This window comes from Trachurus japonicus, chromosome 13 (genome assembly GCF_045865225.1).
Source record: "Trachurus japonicus isolate A0001 chromosome 13, Traja_1.0".
Taxonomy (NCBI): Eukaryota; Metazoa; Chordata; class Actinopteri; order Carangiformes; family Carangidae; genus Trachurus; species Trachurus japonicus.
In genome coordinates, this window is record NC_140919.1 from 4,812,639 (window position 1) to 4,830,877 (window position 18,239).

The 18,239-nt window shown below is 43.0% G+C and overlaps 3 protein-coding genes across 3 annotated transcripts in view; 1 reads left to right on the forward strand and 2 right to left on the reverse strand.

Moving 5' to 3' along the window:
- Positions 1 to 18,239, forward strand: part of LOC146975302 (protein NLRC3-like) — a 214,140-nt gene that overhangs the window by 36,425 nt on the left and 159,476 nt on the right. The gene's annotated exons all lie outside the window — the stretch shown is intronic.
- Positions 3,450 to 15,471, reverse strand: LOC146975305 (uncharacterized). Its single transcript, XM_085794594.1, has 4 exons — positions 15,467 to 15,471; positions 15,161 to 15,232; positions 10,873 to 11,372; positions 3,450 to 3,949 (listed from the first exon to the last, which is right to left on the reverse strand). The coding sequence occupies exons 1-4, from the start codon at positions 15,469 to 15,471 to the stop codon at positions 3,450 to 3,452; spliced, it is 1,077 nt and encodes a 358-aa protein (XP_085650720.1).
- On the reverse strand, positions 6,757 to 10,527 carry LOC146975306 (uncharacterized). The gene is made up of 4 exons (XM_085794595.1): positions 10,497 to 10,527; positions 8,233 to 8,466; positions 7,495 to 7,886; positions 6,757 to 6,765 (listed from the first exon to the last, which is right to left on the reverse strand). The coding sequence occupies exons 1-4, from the start codon at positions 10,525 to 10,527 to the stop codon at positions 6,757 to 6,759; spliced, it is 666 nt and encodes a 221-aa protein (XP_085650721.1).

The window sequence follows — 18,239 nt, forward strand, 5'->3', positions numbered from 1 at the left end:
CTGTAATCATAATTGTATCCATCCCTGAGCTTGACCATTATGCATTTCTTATTGTTAAACATATTAGTGTTGTAATAAAATAATAAAAACATGAAACATAGGTTGTTGTTTTTTTTCAAAAGTCATGACACCAAAATGTTGCTGCAAACAAAGAATCACCCAGTAACGGGCGATACGGCTCTATCTCCATGGTTACTGCACGCACAGTGGAAAAGATGGTGTCTATCTGCTGGTCATGGACTCGGGAGTGAGGCAAGACACGAAAAAAAAAAAATGTTGGTGTATCCCTTTAAGTACCTTGGTGTGCTCATTGACAGTGACGTCTTTTAATGAAAACATGGACATTGTGTACAAAAAGATCCCAGCAGCGACTGCACTTCCTCCGATTGCTCAACTGGTTTTGGAGTGTGCAGCAAACTGATGTCAATGTTTTACCACGTCCTGACCTTTCCATCGTCTCCTGGTCTGGAGCCTCAAACTAGGAGATAAAAGAGAGGCTGGAACACATGGTTGAAGGTGCCAGCACAATAACAGGTGTCACATTACCTGATCTGCCTACAGTCTTTGGCAGGAGGATAAACTCTAAGGCTCAGGACATCAGACAGAGTCCTGATCGTCCTCTCCATGCTCCCACCCTCGGGCAGGAGATTCAGATTGGCCAAGGCTAAATCAAACAATACACAATAAAGTCAAAGTTGAATTTGATCTATTGGTCAGATTTCAAAACTACAAGACCTCATCACAGAAAGAGAACTGGCCACAATGAAAGCATGATCTTGTATTATTCTAAACATATGAAGTAACAGAAACCAGTTGACAATACCAGTTGAAACATTTTATTGTGCAGTGGTGGCAATAATTTAATCTGCACATGTTTGTATATTGTGAAACATTTGTGCAGTTAAAGCATTTTCTTTTTTTTTGGAAGTAACTTATGACCATTCATGGTTTGTGACAAACATTACATTTTACGTTACATTAATGTACATGGTAGTTATGTAGGTATAGTTGTAATTTAGTTATACAGATGTAATATGGTATTATTTTGGAATAGTGGTTCCTCCACTACCCTGTAGCCCTCTCTATTTGAGCTCTATTGATAAACTCAATTCTGTCAATTAAGATTTTTTTTTTCACTAAGCGTTTTTATTCATCTCTAGAGATGTAAAAACAAGGTTACCAAATAAATATTTATTCTCTCTGAACTGAGGATAGTGTGACACAAGTAACAGTGTCTGAACTGAGTGTAGATGCTCACAGTATCTTGACTAGCTGGTGTTTATCATATTCCTGTCAAGTCATGAGCATCTTCTCTCCTCATAGTATCTTATAGCAGTCGTAGTATTTCCTGTCAAAGCATCATTCTGGATCGTGGGTATCTGACATATGATAATACCATATTCGTCCCAAGAAATGTTTTGAACTCCTCTGAGGTCAATGCCAGCTTGTCTTTTCCTTTCTGGACAGTGTACAGGTTTGTATTGTTTACAATATCATCGATTATATCCTGGGTGAAAAGATGCATGAAGAAATCTATTGGATCTGTTCCCTCAACATTAGTGAGCATAGTGAAAAAACACTTTAAAACAGCTGTACACTGTAGTGATCTCCATGCATGAAAGGGTTAAACTACATCAGAATCTTTTCACTCCTAAACTATTTGTCATATGTGTGGTGGCCTGGGAAAACCCTTCACATGGTGGGCTTTTCACATTTTCATTTTCTTATATTTCCATAAACTAGAAGTTTTCAGCCATTCATAACTGTTTGAATAACTGGGATAGCCCTCTCAGATCAAAAGTTATGGGCATTTTAATCTATTATGACCAAAAAACTGAAAAGTGAGGGAAATGGCTTTAAAGGGATAGTTCAATCAAAATTGCAAACTCATTATCTACTCCCCCTCATGTGGACTAAGGGCTGGGAGAAGTTTCAGAGTCCTCCGTGGCTTCTCTGAGTTACAGGGGGTCTCGGCGTAGCAGTGCATGTCCATATAACGGTTGCTAATGGATACCAACTGTCTTCGTAACAAAAAGATGCTGCTCGTATGTGATGTCCGTCTTGGAGGTATCTGGATGTTTTTTGGTGTGTCTTTTTGTTATGAAGACAGTTGGTATCCATTTGCAACCGTCATATGGACATGCACTGCTACGCCGAGACCCCCTGTAACTCAGAGAAGCCACGGAGGACTCTGAAACTTCTCCCAGCCCTTAGTCCACATGAGGGTGAGTAGATAATGAGTGAAATCAAATTTTTTTTTACCCTAATTTCAAAGCAGTGACATTCAAAAACAATCTCCCAAAGTTTCACAGTCCAGATAATTGAGAAAAGGCACGAAAATGATGATTAAAGTTGACTTGCAACTTAAACCCTCTGAAAATGAGTGTTGCTTCGGTGCAAAACATGAAATATCTCCTGAACCGTTCATGATAGAGACGAGCTGTAAACTGCATCTGAATCGCGGGATTCTCCGCTTTCCGACGGTCATTGAATGGTGCCTCTATGACGAGAAGGGACGTATACAGAAACAGATGCTAAACCGAGTAGCATCGACGCTAACAGAGCGTAGCAACGATGCTAAACCGAACGTAGCATCGATGCTAACAGAGCGTAGCATCGATGCTAACCCGAACGTACACGCTTGCACATGTTTTACAAAATGTCAACAAAACATGACAACTTCTGAACCGTTCATGATAGAGACGAGCTGTAAAAAGCATCTGAATTGTGGGATTCTCCACTTTCCGGCGGTCATTGGGTACATAAACAGATGCTAAACCGAGTAGCATCGATGCTAACAGAGCGTAGCATCGATGCTAAACCGAACGTAGCAACGCTTGCACATGTTTTACAAAACATGACAACTTCTGAACCGTTTATGAGACGAGCTGTAAAAAGCATCTGAATTGTAAGATTCCCTGCTTTCCGAGGGTCATTGAATGCTGCCTCTATGACAACAAGGGACCGTATAGGGTGCGTGTAATCACATGGTACAGGAACAGATGCCAGAGTCACTGGCAAAAACTTTAACTGCTATTTTCTGAGGTTTTAGAACAGAATAAGAGAGTAGGAGATCGTAATTCAAATGGCCACATCTAGAAAACCATCAAATGTATGACTCTGACTAGGGTGTCATTTTAAAGCTTATTTTCTAATCTTTCCATTGATACCAAAATCTCAACTTTGACTCACTGTGACTCATTTTGATGGATCGGGTCACAAATATCAAAATCTTGGAAATAGTACTTTTTCCACCTATTTTAGCTATTTGCCACAATAGCACGTCAGTGACTTCCGACGGGTTTTCCCAGGCCGCCACACATATCACAGCAGTGCAGTTGCTGTCAGTTGAATTAATGTACATGTCTATTAGGGGGGGGGGGGGTCTGAGGTAACAACAAACACAAACAGTGAACTATGTTGAAGCACAGATGGAGAGGGATCTGTAATCATATGTAATCATTCATATCTGCACTGTTATTGGTGTCAGCAAGTTCTCTGAGTTTTCTTTGGTTCCTCTTCATGTGCTCCATCAGGCTCGGTAGACCCAGCTCGTTTCCACTGATCTGAGCCAGGACTGTGGTCATCTGCTCCATCACCTTCATCACAGGCTCCAGCAGGATCAGGTGTTGGGTCTGCAGCTCGGCCACGCTCCCCACCCCGCTCAGCCGCCCCAGCTGACCGACCACTCGTCTCATTTCACCCTGAATATCGGCAACAACCCTCCGCTTCTCGGACATGTCACGAAGTTTGGCTTCTGTCTCGTGAATCTTATCGTCAGCTGCTGTGATGTCACGATCAGCTTGACTGATCAAGGAATCGTAGCGCTGCACATCGTTAGAAGATGAGTTCACTTGAGATTCACAGCTATTCACCTCCCGACGAGCTGTGTCCACAGCATAAGAGGCCTGGTTCATGTCCGCTTGACCAACACCAATCATAATTGGTCCTGAAATGAAAATAGTTCATAATTAATGTAAAAAAACAAACAAAAAAAACACTTGGAATGTTCATTGTGGGGAAAAACCTACACTACTAAGTCCCCTTTGTCATTTCATTTAAAGGTAGGGTCTGGAGTTTTGTTCGTTGCAGTTTGTAAGCAAAACATTGAAACTGGGCCCCTCCTCTCGGGCTAAAGGCCCATTTATGCTCAACGTTAAATACGCATATGGATACGGACGGAGCCTTTCGTCCGTACTCTGCGTTCATTTCGTCCGTTTCCACAAAGCTTATGGATACGGACCAAACGGAGCAGTACCACCGGAAACCGTGGGGGCGCTGTTGCCGTCACTACCCGATACGGAGCCTAGATCCAGTGTAACCCTGAACTTTTTGAAGAGAGACTATGTGAGTTGCTAAGGAATTACTGCCACATTTTTGATGTGAGTTCGCCGGGACACAGGGACAAACATTTGGTTCAAAACAGCTGGGAGGAGATCGGTAGAGAACTTAATGTCCCGTGGACCGTGGCGAAAGAGAAGTGGCGACAGGTGAGGGACAGATTTGTTCGCGCCCACAACAAGTCGGCCAGCAAGCGGAGTGGGGATGCTGCTGATGGTTACACCCCGCCTTTCCGAAGCCCCGCCTTTCCGACAATAGACTTCCATTCATTGTAATAGCGGGGTTTTCTATTTTTTCTAAAGACCCCGCTACTCCGAAAAGGCTATTGGGGGAAACCCCCAGTGCGCAGTGCGCATTGATCCTTTTTTCCTTTTTGGGGTCAAACGGATCATGTGCATAATTAACTGCAAAACAAGCAAATACTTCATATTAATGACATAATGTTCATTATGCTTCTAGCCTGTCTAGCCTCTACCTGGTCTTTTTACTAAACTTAACCAACTCCTTTCTTCATTGCCTAAATCCAACCAAAGCATCTCCCTCAGTCAGCTGTCAGCACCATAGACTGTAAAAAGTCAGCACGAGCGGCGGCTGCAGCAGCCTCGCGCCCCTGTGAGCTCAAGACGGGTTCAGCCGCGCTCGAGCGGAGCAGGGGGGGAGAAAAAAAGTGTATTTCTATTACTGTGTGGGAGATCTCCAACAACGAAGTCGGGGAGAAAGCAAGTGGGACAGATCTGCCCAGTCCATGAGCAGCGCACGTTTCACAGACAAGCCACAAAGCAGAATGTAAACAACGTCACGCGGTTCAGCACCTTCGACATTGGACAGCTGCGGGGGGACTGTGTCGGAACAGCGGTGTTTCGAAGTGGGGGTATTTCGGAACAGCGGTGTGTCGAAATGGAGGGGTGTCGGAATGGAGGGCTGTCCCCGCAGCTGATGGGTCGCAGGATCACCCGATCCTCCGGCGCCTCGGATGGCTTAAACCCTTTATCAGCCATCGAGCAACGGCGACCAACTACCCAAAAAATGACTTGGTACGGATTTCTCTTTTTTAAATGTGTTTTATTTGGAAAGTAGCTGGACTCTTGACTGCAACTGCAATCGCTGAATACATACATTGTAGATCTACAGTAACTACATATAACGTTATATTTAAAATTAAAACAGATTCATTATTTAAAACAAACGATTAGGTTTTTGCCATTTTAAAGTTCATTAATGTATTATTTCCACAGTCTTTGATATAAGCTTCATTGAAAGATTGGGGTCAGCCCTATGTTCCCACAGCCCAATGATCACACAGCCCTATGTTCCCTCATTTCTAAGAAAAAAACTTTAACTGAAAATTTTGAAAATTAGGCCCTATGTTCCCTCAGCCCTATGTTCCCACAGCCCTTTGTTCCCTCAGCACTATGTTCCCACAGCCCTATGTTCCCTCAGCCCTATGTTCCCACAGCCCTATGTTCCCACAGCCCTATGTTCCCACAGCCCTATGTTCCCACAGCCCTATGTTCCCTCAGCCTTATGTTCCCTCAGCCCTATGTTCCCTCAGGTTTATGTTGCCTCATTTCTAAGATTTTTCTTATTTCTAAGAATTTTCTCAAAATGAAACTAAGTCAAGTCATTTTTATTTTAAAGGGATGATTCGGAGTAATTTCAACCTGGGGTCTTTGCACCATGACCTACAAACTTTCTAATGCTTCGTTTACTACTACTAACACTATTTGTACTACTGTAGAAGTGTGTTGTCTAAATTGCACTAACTCATGGAGGTGAGTTGAATTTTGGTATAAGGGTTCATCACTCAACCCTATGTTGGAGTAGCGGTGTTGGAAGGGGTCAGCCAGGGCCCTATGTTCCCAGATTTAGCTAAAAGCTACATTACATCTGTAGTCAACTGCTACTGGATAACAGGTTGGGTGTAATTGACTACCAGATTGGGAGAAATGGGGATAAAATCTGATGCAAATTGATCATAAAGGAAATGTGGGAACATAGGGCCTAATTTTGGAAAGAAAAAAAAACCTTAGAAATGAGGGAACATAGGGCTGTGGGAACATAGGGCTGAGGGAACAAAGGGCTGAGGGAACATAGGGCTGTGGGAACATAGGCACACTCCCGAAAGATTTACCAAAATAGATTTGCCTACATCTTTAAAAAACTTACAATTTACCTACATCTTTAAAAACATGAAAGTAGGGAAGTGCAAAAACAAACAAATGTGGTGGTAGCTGAGGGCTAGAGGAGGAGAAATTGTTACTGTACACTCTTTACATGTGGCTTCTCTGTTCTAGCCATCAGAAGATGACGGAGAGGCCAGTACTTCAAGTGTGCACACTGTCACTCATCCTCCTTCACCTGCATCAAGTTCTGGTACACAATCCTCCTCTGATGTGACAAGCCCCTCTTCAGCTCCTAGTCCAACTGGGACAGCACATGAGAAAAAAAAGAGGCAGCGAAGTGAGGAACTAACTCCAGTTGATGCTGCACTACCCCAGAGGCTGGACTCAGGAAAACAAAAACATGTTCACAACTTTCACAACCTACCTAAACAGCTTTTTGCTACAACTTCCTGAACATGACGCCAAGCGGCTCGTAAAAGAAATACAGCAGCTGATGCTTTGTTATGGGTAAACAATATAGAAATGCAGTTTTTGTGTCTGTGACCAGGTTGGACACAGATTTCACAGTGGTTAGAATAAGTCCCATATGTTCCAGATGATGGACTGTCTGTTTCCTGAATGATAATTCATTTGCACTTTATCTTTTGTTTACATGAGTTAACACTGTTAACACTTTTTGCAGTATTGAATTTTTGTGGGGCTCACATTCTGTTATGAATTGTTTACATGAGCCCACAGATTTGTGCACTTCATTGTTCTAGTGCTCATTTTGAATTGTTTACATGAGCTCACACTGTTTTATGTATGGTGTATATGTAGTGTGTTTCATGTAACAGTAGATTACTACACTGTTATCTTTTGTAATTTGCCAGTGAATAAAAGTTTTTTACTGGGCTCTTTCTGTGTATGTCATTGCCTTTTTTTTTTTTTTTATTCAAAATTTATCCAGTTTATAGAGACAAGACAGAACATATGTCATTACCTTTTAATGTAATCTTCCTCGTTGGACGACGGCATCCTGCCAAGTAACCCTTCCCTCATCGGTCAGGAAGTAGTCTTTGAGTAGGTCACGCACAGCCATGCCATCCTGTGCTGCTCTGGCTTGAGTTAAGCGCTGAGAGTCCAGAAGGTTAGTGTCTCCTTGAGTCGCCTGTCGCCATTCTCCAGGTGCACCCTCTGTGTCCATCAGTACAGGAGCAATGCACCTTTCGGTTTCTGGCTGGAACTGATCTGCATCACAAAGATAATTATGCAGAGCAACGCATGCCTTTGTGACATCCTGTGCAGTTTCAACTGAACACTCCAGAGCCCTTCCAAAGACTCGCCATCTTGCTGCAAGTATGCCGAAAGCGTTCTCTATAACTCTCCTGGCCCTGGAGTGCCGGTAATTGTAGGTTCGCTGATCAGCTGTGAGGTGCAACACTGTAAAAAGAATATTGCTGTTACAAGATGCATGGTCATTTGTTTTCTGGGACAAATACTTAAGAGGGGAAAAAAAAAAAAAAAAAAATCACAAATGATCAATAAATGCCAAAAACTAAAACCTAAATTAAACCCTAACCTAAATCATAATCAATGATATATTATGCTGGATACATTTCTGCAGACAATAGCACAAATATAACAGTGAAGTAAAAGAGTAGCATGCCACAATACACTATGCCATAAACCTGGTTTAATTAATAAATATTGTAAATTAATAAATATTTAAAAAGACAATATTGTGTCTCTCTGTACTGTAGTGTTGTGATGTGTAGGGTGTACTGACCTGGATAGGGTCGCATCAGGTTTACTTTCTGCGGAAATGCTTCATCCCCAACAAACACAGCTGGAGTGATGATCTCAGTCCCAGGCAGAGGAGCCGGGGGTGGGAGAGGAAGCCTGCCTTCGATGAGCTGGGATCCAAAGTGGCTCCTCGAGAAGACCCCCGCATCACGGTCTCTCCCGTAAGCTCCCATGTCAATGTATCTAAATTTGTATCTTGCTTGTTGTGGTGAAAGCGCTCGACGGGGGAGGGGGGGTAAAAACAGAACTTATCAACCAGCGCATCCAGCACGAGCCTGTGGCAGCACGCATCTCTCCCTCTCTCTCTCGCTGGCACAGGCACTCACACACACAGGCACATGGACAGGTAGGGCAGTGACGGGGGGAGACCCCCATTCTGAAGGACCGCCAGTCCGACGGTCTGCCAGTCCGAAAATTCCTTCCGAGGGGCCGCTGTTCCGAATGTGTTTTATTTTGAAAATTGACCGGATTCTCTGGTGGTTTGACTTAAATAAGCAGTAAGCAGTTCAAAGGCAGAGTGTAGATTGTGCAAGGTGGAAATCTCATATGGAGCAGGCTCGACGACGATCTGCACAAGCACATGAGAAGTGTTCATCCACAAGTGCAAAAGAAAAGTTAGGCCCAATTCCGATTCTATTTTTCATCCCTACCCCTACCCCTACCCCTACCCCTACCCCTACCCCTACCCCTAGCCCTTACCCTTGCCCTTGAAACGGAGCTACAAGGAGTAGGGAACCCCTACGAACTGGGACACCACTTCAACAATCACATGCGTCATCAGTCGTCTCTGCTGCTTTCACATGAGCAGACGTGACAAGCTTTTGCCACAAATCCTCTATTCAGAACCATGTTAACTTAATAAAATAAAATAAAAATTTAATGAAGAATGATCGGTTCATTGTAAAACATTTATTTATTGATGTAAATGTGGTGATTTCTGTATGTAGGCTACAGATCCCCCAGGCAGCTGCTCCTGTGTCCAAAACACATGAAGCTTCACTTTTAATTCAAACAAATTAATGCGACAATTGTTACATTTCATCAATGAGACCAGCATTTATCTCCTAAAAAGAATGTAACTACGCGGCGGTAAACCTTTAAAACCCTGCGGGTAAGTTAATTAGCGGTCGTCTTTTCTACCGGGACGAGGTCGGGAGGTTGGCCGGCTGACAAGCTCTCTGGACGGGGTGGTGTCTCCGTGACGAGCCGCTGATCTGCTCCACAGGTGGAGGCTCCAACGTGGAGCTTCACTTCTCCGAAAAACATGGGAGCAAACGTCTAAACAGCCTCATGTGGATAAACCGACCGCACATTGGGGATCTAAACAGCTACTTTCTCGCATGAAAAAATATTAAAACTTAACAAAATGACGTAATAACAGCGCTACAGTGAGAAATAAAACAGCTGCCGGTTGCCGCAAGATGCATTCTGGGAAACTTGCCATAGCCCTCGGTCCGTAGTGTGCCCCTGAAAAATCTCCGTTTCGAGGGCGAGATAGCCAGACCACTTCCCCCTAACCCTCGTCTGAACCAGAATTGGGACACCCCTACCACTTCACGTGAACGCGCAAAACGAAGGGTTAGGGCCAAGGGCTAGGGCTAAGGGGAGAATCGGAATTCGGCCTTAGTCTGCAGCCCTGGATGGGACTTTGTTTTTTATAGGCCACTTTATCATTTATTTTTGTAGCACTCTAACCCTTTTACATTAGTAATTCATTTTACACATTTTGCATTATTTTTGGTGATAAATATACTTTAAGCAACAGAAAATCTGAGGAGCCACTTGGGAGTCGAAAGACCCGGCTCTTTTTAGTGAGCCGAGCCAAAAGAACGAATTCCCATCATTAGTAGCCTCCTGCTCCAGACAGCAGCTGTTGTCAGGACCGCAGAGGAAAGGAAATAGTCTGAAAGAAGCGCTGGAGTCGTGGGCCGATTAGCCGACCTTTCGCCAACACCGGGAGCCTCCGTGTTGTGTTTTTATGCCGTTGTGGTGAACTGGGAAGACGGTGTTAGCGGCGGATGCTAACCACTACCGCTAGCCGAAGTTAGCATCGAGCTAGCTCACTACAACGGCCCTAATACTTGTTACCAGTGTCGGTGACGGTGGGAAATCGGTCCGAGGCTCCAGCGCTTCACTCAGACTGTATTTCTTTTACTTAGTTGTCCTGACTGCTGCTGCTGAGAGAGAGAGACTCAGTAGCATCAGAGATAGGCTACCTAGCGCAGCTAGCAGCCCCAGCCCTCCTACTCTGCTGCACATAGACACTCCTGAGCTCCATCATTGGCTGGAGACAAAACACAGACTCTCTCTCCATAGATATCGACTCAATCGCTCTCCACCCATACACGTTCACGTGCATAACAAAACCCGAACAAAACAGAGCAAAAGACCAAAATACAGGCGGGGGGAGGGGAGGGGGCGCTGCAGACACAGCCCCCACCACACAGGACTAGAAGCCCATAGGTGATGATTGAGACTGATTTCATTTGTACAAGTCTAATGTTATTTTTGGGCACAAAACTCCAGACTCAACCTTTAAAGATATCTGTAAATGAGATGAACATACAGTAATCATTTGATGATGTTTAAAATAACCAGTATACTAATAACCTGCTGTACTTACCTGCAATCCACCCCGCAAATGGGATAAACGAGAGACCAATCCCGACGTCTCGTACTGTCTGTGCACTGTCCCTCTTTGCTCTCATGTCCCTCAGGGTGCTTTCTGCTGAGCGCAGGCTTCTCTTCTCTGTCTCTAGATCTGCTTTGTACCGGTTTAGAGTGGACTGGAGTAACGACAGCTTTATATTCAAACATTTCAACTCATCAGTTTTCTGTTTTTTCTGCTGTGCTAACCGACCCTGCTCTACAGTGAGGGTCTCGGTTTCCCTATCCACCTGCTGAAGCTCCGTTTGGGCCGAGCGCTCTGACTCTTCCATCGTCCGCTTCATGTTCTCAATCTGTCGTCTGATATCATCAAAGGTCTGGCATCCAGGAACGACTATGTCTGCTTTAACACTGAGGAGGAGCTCTGAGACCGTGATGAAGGAGGAGAGTCCATGCTTCAGTGGTACAACCAGCGCCTGGGCCAGACGCCTCACCTCCGCATGCTGCCCTGCAGACCTGTGATGTTGATAAAGGTTCAAGCTTAGTTTCTCAACAGAAGGAGCTGAGCAGAGTGATGCTTCATTCACCAAAGATGTACTTAAAACTCCAGTTTAATTCAATGTCTCATTAAAAGAAATGAGAAATGACCATGATAAAATGAAAGTGTAAAACCAAACTCTCTCTGACGTACAGCAGGCATAGCAGGTTTAAAGGGATAGTTCACCCAAAATTCAAATTTTCTTGGATTGAAGCTCCAACATGATAAATTGTTCTAAGCTTGTTTGTAGCGGAAGCTCCCAGTGTCTGGAAGTCAGTGCAAATCCCGCAAGATACATACAATACAATACAAGAGGGACATTACAAACGAGCTGTGTGGAGGTATTTGGATGTTTTTTGTTTGTCTTTTTGGACAAAGAAAAGTGAGCCCCGTTCGCCACCGTCATATGGACATGCAGTGCTACGCCGAGACCCCCTGTAACTCAGAGAAGCCACGGAGGACTCTGAATCTTCTCCCAGCCCTTAGTCCACATGAGGGGGAGGAGATAATGAGTGTAATTTGAATTTTGGGTGAACTATCCCTTTAATTTAGCACCAGACGGTGTGAAATTCCAGTACAGTAATTTCTAACGCATACCCATTAGCTAAATTATAATCTGATGCAAAATTGTTAAATTGTTTGTTAGCCAGATGTACTTAAAATTCCAGTTCAATTCAATAGTTCTAATTAATAAAAATGAGAAATAATCATGATAAAATGCAAGTGTGGAGCCAAACCCTCTATGATGCACTGCAGAAATGGTTTAATTTAGTAGCAGACAGTGTGAAATTTCAGTCCAGTAAAGTCAGTAAATACGTACCCATAACAAACAACACGATCCATGACTACCTCAAAGTTACAGCTGGATACTTGATCTCTGCTAAATGAAAACAAATATTTTGATCATCTTATAGAGAAGACAGCTTGACTTACTGTAACGTTGTTGGAGGATGACCTGCTGAAGAATAAACACTGTCTGTCTCTGCCACCATTAACAACAACAACAACAACAACATCTGCATAACAACATGATGGATGCTAGTTGACTGTAATATACTGTAAAATGACTCAAAACAACTCACCCATTCATAATGAATTCTAGTGTAGACTACACTGACTTCATACTCACAATAAAAAAATATTAAAATAAAATAAAAACTACAGATGCCTTTGATCTGTCTGTACACCCACCTGTTTAGGGAGCCCCTCTGCTCTGCTGTCCTGTTGCTGTATGCTGATGCATACAAGGTTACACCCAGCTCTGATGTCTCAGCACTGAGTAGGAGAGGGGGGGGGGGGGGGGCTGTGGTCATGTGGTTTCAGGGAAAGGGTGTGATTTCCAGCTGTCGATGTTGCAAAATGAAAGTGAAAGAACAAGAGTTTCCAGTTGATTCGAGGTGCTTTTTTGTTAGAAATACTGCAGTAGTAGATAGATAGATATACTTTATTGATCCCAAGTTTGGAAATGACAGTGCAGCAGCAGCAGCATTACACAGACACACAGTAACAACAACAACATATAAGAATATAAAGAACAAGATTAAAAAAAACAAACTATACATAATAAAATAGCAAAATATAAAGAACAAACTATATATAATAAAATAGCAAAATAGCAATAGCAAACTAGAAAATTTCCTCTGGGGAAATTTTGAATGGGCCGCGGGGCTACTGCCGATTTTGCCATCTCTGTCAACATGGGAATCAAACCCACGATCTTAAGGTCAAGACAGAGCTGATCAGACAGACACATGATCATCTTTCTATAAGCACTGATATGGAGGAGCTGTAATCACATTAGGTTAACTGTGTGTGTGTGTGTGTGTGTGTGTGTGTGTGTGTGTGTGTTTGTACAGCTATCATTGTGAGGACCACCTAAGGTTTTTAACCTTTTGAGTGAGGACAATTTTGGGAAGTGAGGACATTTAGGCCGGTCCTCACTAGATTTTCACTGTAATGGCTTCTAGAGGCTGTATATATGCTTCTCTCTAAGTTTCAGAGAGGTCCTCAGAAAAATGCAAAACTGAGAACAAATCCACACTTCTGAATACACACTTTTTGCTCCCTATCGCCCCCTATGGGTGGTTTTTAATTATTGCACCACAAAGTGTTAAACTTAAGAAATGATCATTTCCAGGTGTTTTTCAGTAAAATAAACTATATTATATTGAATTTCATTTTAGTTTTGCATTTTTGTGATATTTAAAAATTAATAATTTGTCTTCTTAGGTCACAATTTGTCATTACATTTAATTCACAATGAAAAAGGTCAATAATGTGGCCCAGTCTGAACAGAGCCAAATGCGATTTGGACACTTGCTAAAAACAGTGTGGACAGTCAGCCCTAAAAATCGGATATGAGAAGGAATCAGATTTGAATCAGATGTGCCTGCAGTCTGAACGCGGCCTTAGATGGCTGAGGCAGACAGGGTGTCTCAGTCTCGCTTCCACTCTTCCTGGTCTGATGGACCATCACACTCACTGCCCTGCACCTGCACTCTGGCGGCCACAGTGTTTCTCGAGACCTGAAGATCATGTGGCCTGCACAGTCAGGGACAGGAGGCTGCACACTTATTTTTCACATATAATTTTTTATTTTATTTTAGGCAACATGTTAACATGAACTTTCACTCCTGTCTCAAAGTCATGCATCTGGGTTCAAAAATGTTCCTCTGTGAAGAAATTAAATATGTTGAGAATTAGATGAGATGATGATGATGGTGCTGTGTTGCTGCTGTCTGTGGCATAGAGGTCTGTGGGCTGTGCTGCCATTGTACATTTACTGCAGGGATATTCAATTAAAATTCATTGAGGTCCAGCTTATCAACTTTCATCCAAGAAAAAGGTCTGAAATTTATTGTCAATTTAAAAGGAAGGAAGGAAGGAAGGAAGGAAGGAAGGGTGGAAAAGAGGACCAGATTAGGTCAAGGAAGGGAGTAGAATGTAAGACTATGGGGGGAAAAGGGCTGGAAGAAAGGAAGAAAAGAAGGCTGGAGGAAAGGAGAGGAGGGGGATCAGTTTGACCCAGGAAGAAAACAGGAGGGTTAAAGATTGGTCTCCTCTCAGGTCTGGATTGAACCATCACTGGGACCGGGTCAGGGACATAGGTTCGCCATTTCATGATGCCTGATTTACTGTATTAAAAGATTTAAGGTAACCTACTTAAACTTCAAGGTTATTTTCTGATACTTAATATTGCTCTAGATGCTCTGGAAATCCCAAATAATTATGTCATCAACAAAGGAAGGTTGTTGTATTTTCATTTGGGTTCAAGTAAGATTTAATTCATCCACAAATAAACATAATTATTCCTGAGGAGCAATTCTGCAGTTCCTAACTGGTCTTTACCATATGAAACACAGAAAAAACAAACATGATAATATAAAATCATTAATGCAATGCTAAAACAGTGTAAAATATAAGGGTATATTCTGAGAGAGGCTCAGTAATTTAACACTTAAATACTTTTTTTTACTATGTAATTTTTCAAATACTTTATTTTAACCTTGAAAAAAATAACAATGCATGATTTAACAGTTTTTAAGCATTAGTGCCACTACTTTGTGCAGATAAATGTGATTCTTCAATTTAAATGCAAGTTTACAGCCTGCACAGAGGTCTGAGAGTCAGAGCTGAGAAGTGCTGATATTGTGGTGCACTGTGCAGGGCAGAGTGGCGCCTTAATTAATGGCCCATCAAGGGGAGGGGTGGTTCCCCCGCCTGCACCTGTGGCTGTGGTGGGGATGGGCACTGGGCAGCGCGGTACCTCAGTGGAGACATGAGCAGCAGAACTACCTGCACTATGGAGCGTGGGAGGAGTCCAGCGAGGTGCGAGCGACTGGAGAGATTCCAAAGGAGGTTAAAGCGTCTTAAAGAGCACCACGAGGACTGTGAGAGACGTGTAAGTAAAAGATATTTTAAATTCCTGTAGTGTCAGTTTCAGTTTATGCTAATGGTGTATTGTTTTGCTATTTGGAAACGTCACAGGCAAGATTCAAACTTTTTAAACTGCAAGATGGCAATGTAAAATGTAAAATTTGATACTGGAAAGCTTAACAGGTGTTCATGTTACTTCATTTCGGATTGTTATCAGTGGGACTTGATATCAGTGGGGCTTGTTATCAGTGGGATAGCATGATGCTAAGCTCCCGACCGGACTAATTGGCTAACTGCTAATTTAGCAGCGCCGGAGCTAGCCGTTAGCAGCACCAGAGATCGCTGTAGGTCGTTAGCACTGCTACCCGGGCCGCTAACAGTTACCTCCGGCCGACCGGGTCGGGGAGAAGCTACTCCCGGCCTGCGGTACTACTAACGGCGATTCCTGCTGCTGCTAACTTAGCAATGTTAGCGGCTACCTGTCTGAATAAAAACTACGTGCTACCATACGTGACAACATGAATAAGTTATTCTGCTGCTTTCCTCCTCAGCTGTTCTACTGGTTTTATGCACCGTGGTCTAGCTTGGTGTGTATTTACTTTGAAAGGATACACGTGTAACAGAACGCAGGTCACAACCAGGGGTCCGTTTCACAAAGCAGGTTTAACGTTAGTGAAAACTCTGAGTCTGTTAACCCTGAACTGAGGGAAGAGATGTTGGCATATCCTTTTAAAAACATTGACATTGTCATTCCAATTTATTGATGTGATATGTGATTGATAGCTCTGAAAGTGCACCAAATATTCTTCCCCCAGACCTACTTAGTGGAGCCCAGGCAGGTGATTGTTTAATTATTTGTTAAGACTGTTTCAGACAATAACATTAAACAATATAAATTTTCTTTTTTCTTAGGTCCAAGCCATGAGTGTGGAGCCAACACAAGTAAGTGAACATACAAAATCTATACAGTAGTAGGGGTGTAATTATTTATATTCCTTCGATCTAACTGCATTGGTCTGTGCTTGGCAAATTGCCCTTCCAGACAACATGTATCGATTTAAAATCTAGGAAAATGTACATTGGATTTAAGCAGGACAAATTTTGTTGTTTAACCACTTTTATTGACTACAACGTTAAACCAGCCACATGCGGCCAACTGTCTGACCCTTGAGGCTCTGACCTGTCTTAAGTAAAAAAGAGATGGACACGCACATCCCCAAATGCTAAACACTAGGTGCTGGACTACTAAAAAGAAACCAGTTAAAGAAAAAAGGAGACTGCACACTAGTTGAGCTCCCAACAGTTATTTAATGTCACTCAGAAAATGTAATGTTTTGGGCCTAGGAGGGAGAGAGGGAGGGAGGAAAGAAAGAAAGAAAGAAAGAAAGAAAGGAGGGAGGGATAGACGTGTTTCAACCACTTGAAGAAAGCCAAGTGGCTGAAACACGTTTTCCGACACTGCTGTGCGGTTAAGACAAGATTCCAAGTATTAATTGTGAGTGCTGGTGTTTGTGTTTTGTTTACAGTTGGACAGTCATCAGGAAGAGAGTGAACCTTCATTACTTGAAACTTCTGACTCAGGCGGCTCAGAATACAGCCCATCCCAGTCAGAGTCATCAGGCAGTGATGCAGATGATATCCTCTCTGAAGAAACTCTTCGCACAGATTCATCAGAAGAAAAACCCAAAAGAGCAGGCAAGTGCAATATAAAAAAACACAGAAACCGCAAAACTTACGTAAAAAGAAAAAACAAGGAAGACACCAAAGTAAAAAGTGTAACCGTAAAAATGTGCACTAAAAGGGAGGACGGGAGGCGCTCATGGGACAAGAGACACTTCTGTCTTTACTGTGGAAAGCCACAGGCAAAGGTGGCGAGGCATCTGGAGAGAAAACATAGTGCGATCAAGGATGTAGCCTATGCCTTCAGCTTCACGGCAAAATCAAAGGAGAGAAAGGTGCTTCTACATCAATTACGTAATAAAGGGGATTTTAAACACAACACGAAAGTACTGAAAAAGGGGAAAGGGCAAGTTGTGACGTGCAAGCAGCCATCTCTTAACACCTCTGTTAAAGATTACTTGCCTTGTGCTTATTGTTTTGGGATGTTTGTAAAACAAGAGCTATGGAAACATCAGTCCTCATGTGGGAGTAAAAGATCGAGCACGGTAGATAATGAGGAGAAAAAAACAAGAAGAAGAGTACAAAGTAGAGCTGCGCAGCTTCTTCCGATCAGGGCTTCCTCAAGTGGATGTCAGGCGATTGTCAATAATATGCGGCAAGACGACGTCTCTTTTCACATAAGGTCAGACTCTTTGATCTGCAGGTATGGTGAAGCACTTTTTGCAAAACATGGACGTGTGAAGTCAAAACACCAGTATATTGCACAGAGAATGAGGGAGCTTGGACGTTTTATGTTGGTGGTTAAAAGCATGAACGAAACCGTAAAGGACCTGGCAGATGTGTGTGCACCATCATGGTATAAGCTTGTAGTCAGTGCGGCAAAGAAGGTTTCAGAGTTTAGTCCTGGTAAAAACGAGAATGGGAAACCATCTACTGCTGTCAAAATCAGATTCTGTCTAAAAGGAGCAGTGGAGGTCCTCATTGGTGAAGCACTCATGAATGATGATGACCTGGCTGAGAAGAAGGCCAAAAAATTGCTTGAACTTCTAGAAAAAAACTGGAAGAATCATGTGGCTGTGAGTGCTCATCAGACAATGCAAGAAAAACGATGGAACAAACCAGACGACATCCCCCTTACCAAAGATGTGGTTGTCCTGAGGGATCATCTGAGGAAGATGGAGGATAAAGCAAAGGAGGAACTAACAAAGGAGCGAAGTTTAACAGCCTACAAGACATTGAATGAGACAGTTCTGGCACAGGTCATCATCTTCAACAAACGGCGTGAAGGCGAGGCATCACGCTTGTCTCTTGACATCTACAAGACAGCAAGCACTAATCCCATTAACAAA

What these genes read in the sequence shown, in the direction of transcription:
- LOC146975305 (XM_085794594.1), bottom strand. An exon ending in CTGCTCATGTCTCCACTGAG is followed by an intron (nt 11,373 to 15,160) that starts GTACCGCGCTGC and finishes TCAACATCACAG; the next exon opens with GTCTGCAGGGCAGCATGCGG. An exon ending in ATTTGCGGGGTGGATTGCAG is followed by an intron (nt 3,950 to 10,872) that starts GTAAGTACAGCA and finishes TTTTCATTTCAG; the next exon opens with GACCAATTATGATTGGTGTT.
- LOC146975306 (XM_085794595.1), bottom strand. Translation starts at nt 10,527, where the DNA reads ATGGAGCTCAGGAGTGTCTATGTGCAGCAGA. An exon ending in GAGTGTCTATGTGCAGCAGA is followed by an intron (nt 8,467 to 10,496) that starts GTAGGAGGGCTG and finishes TCCCCCGTCGAG; the next exon opens with CGCTTTCACCACAACAAGCA. An exon ending in CCTGATGCGACCCTATCCAG is followed by an intron (nt 7,887 to 8,232) that starts GTCAGTACACCC and finishes TTCTTTTTACAG; the next exon opens with TGTTGCACCTCACAGCTGAT.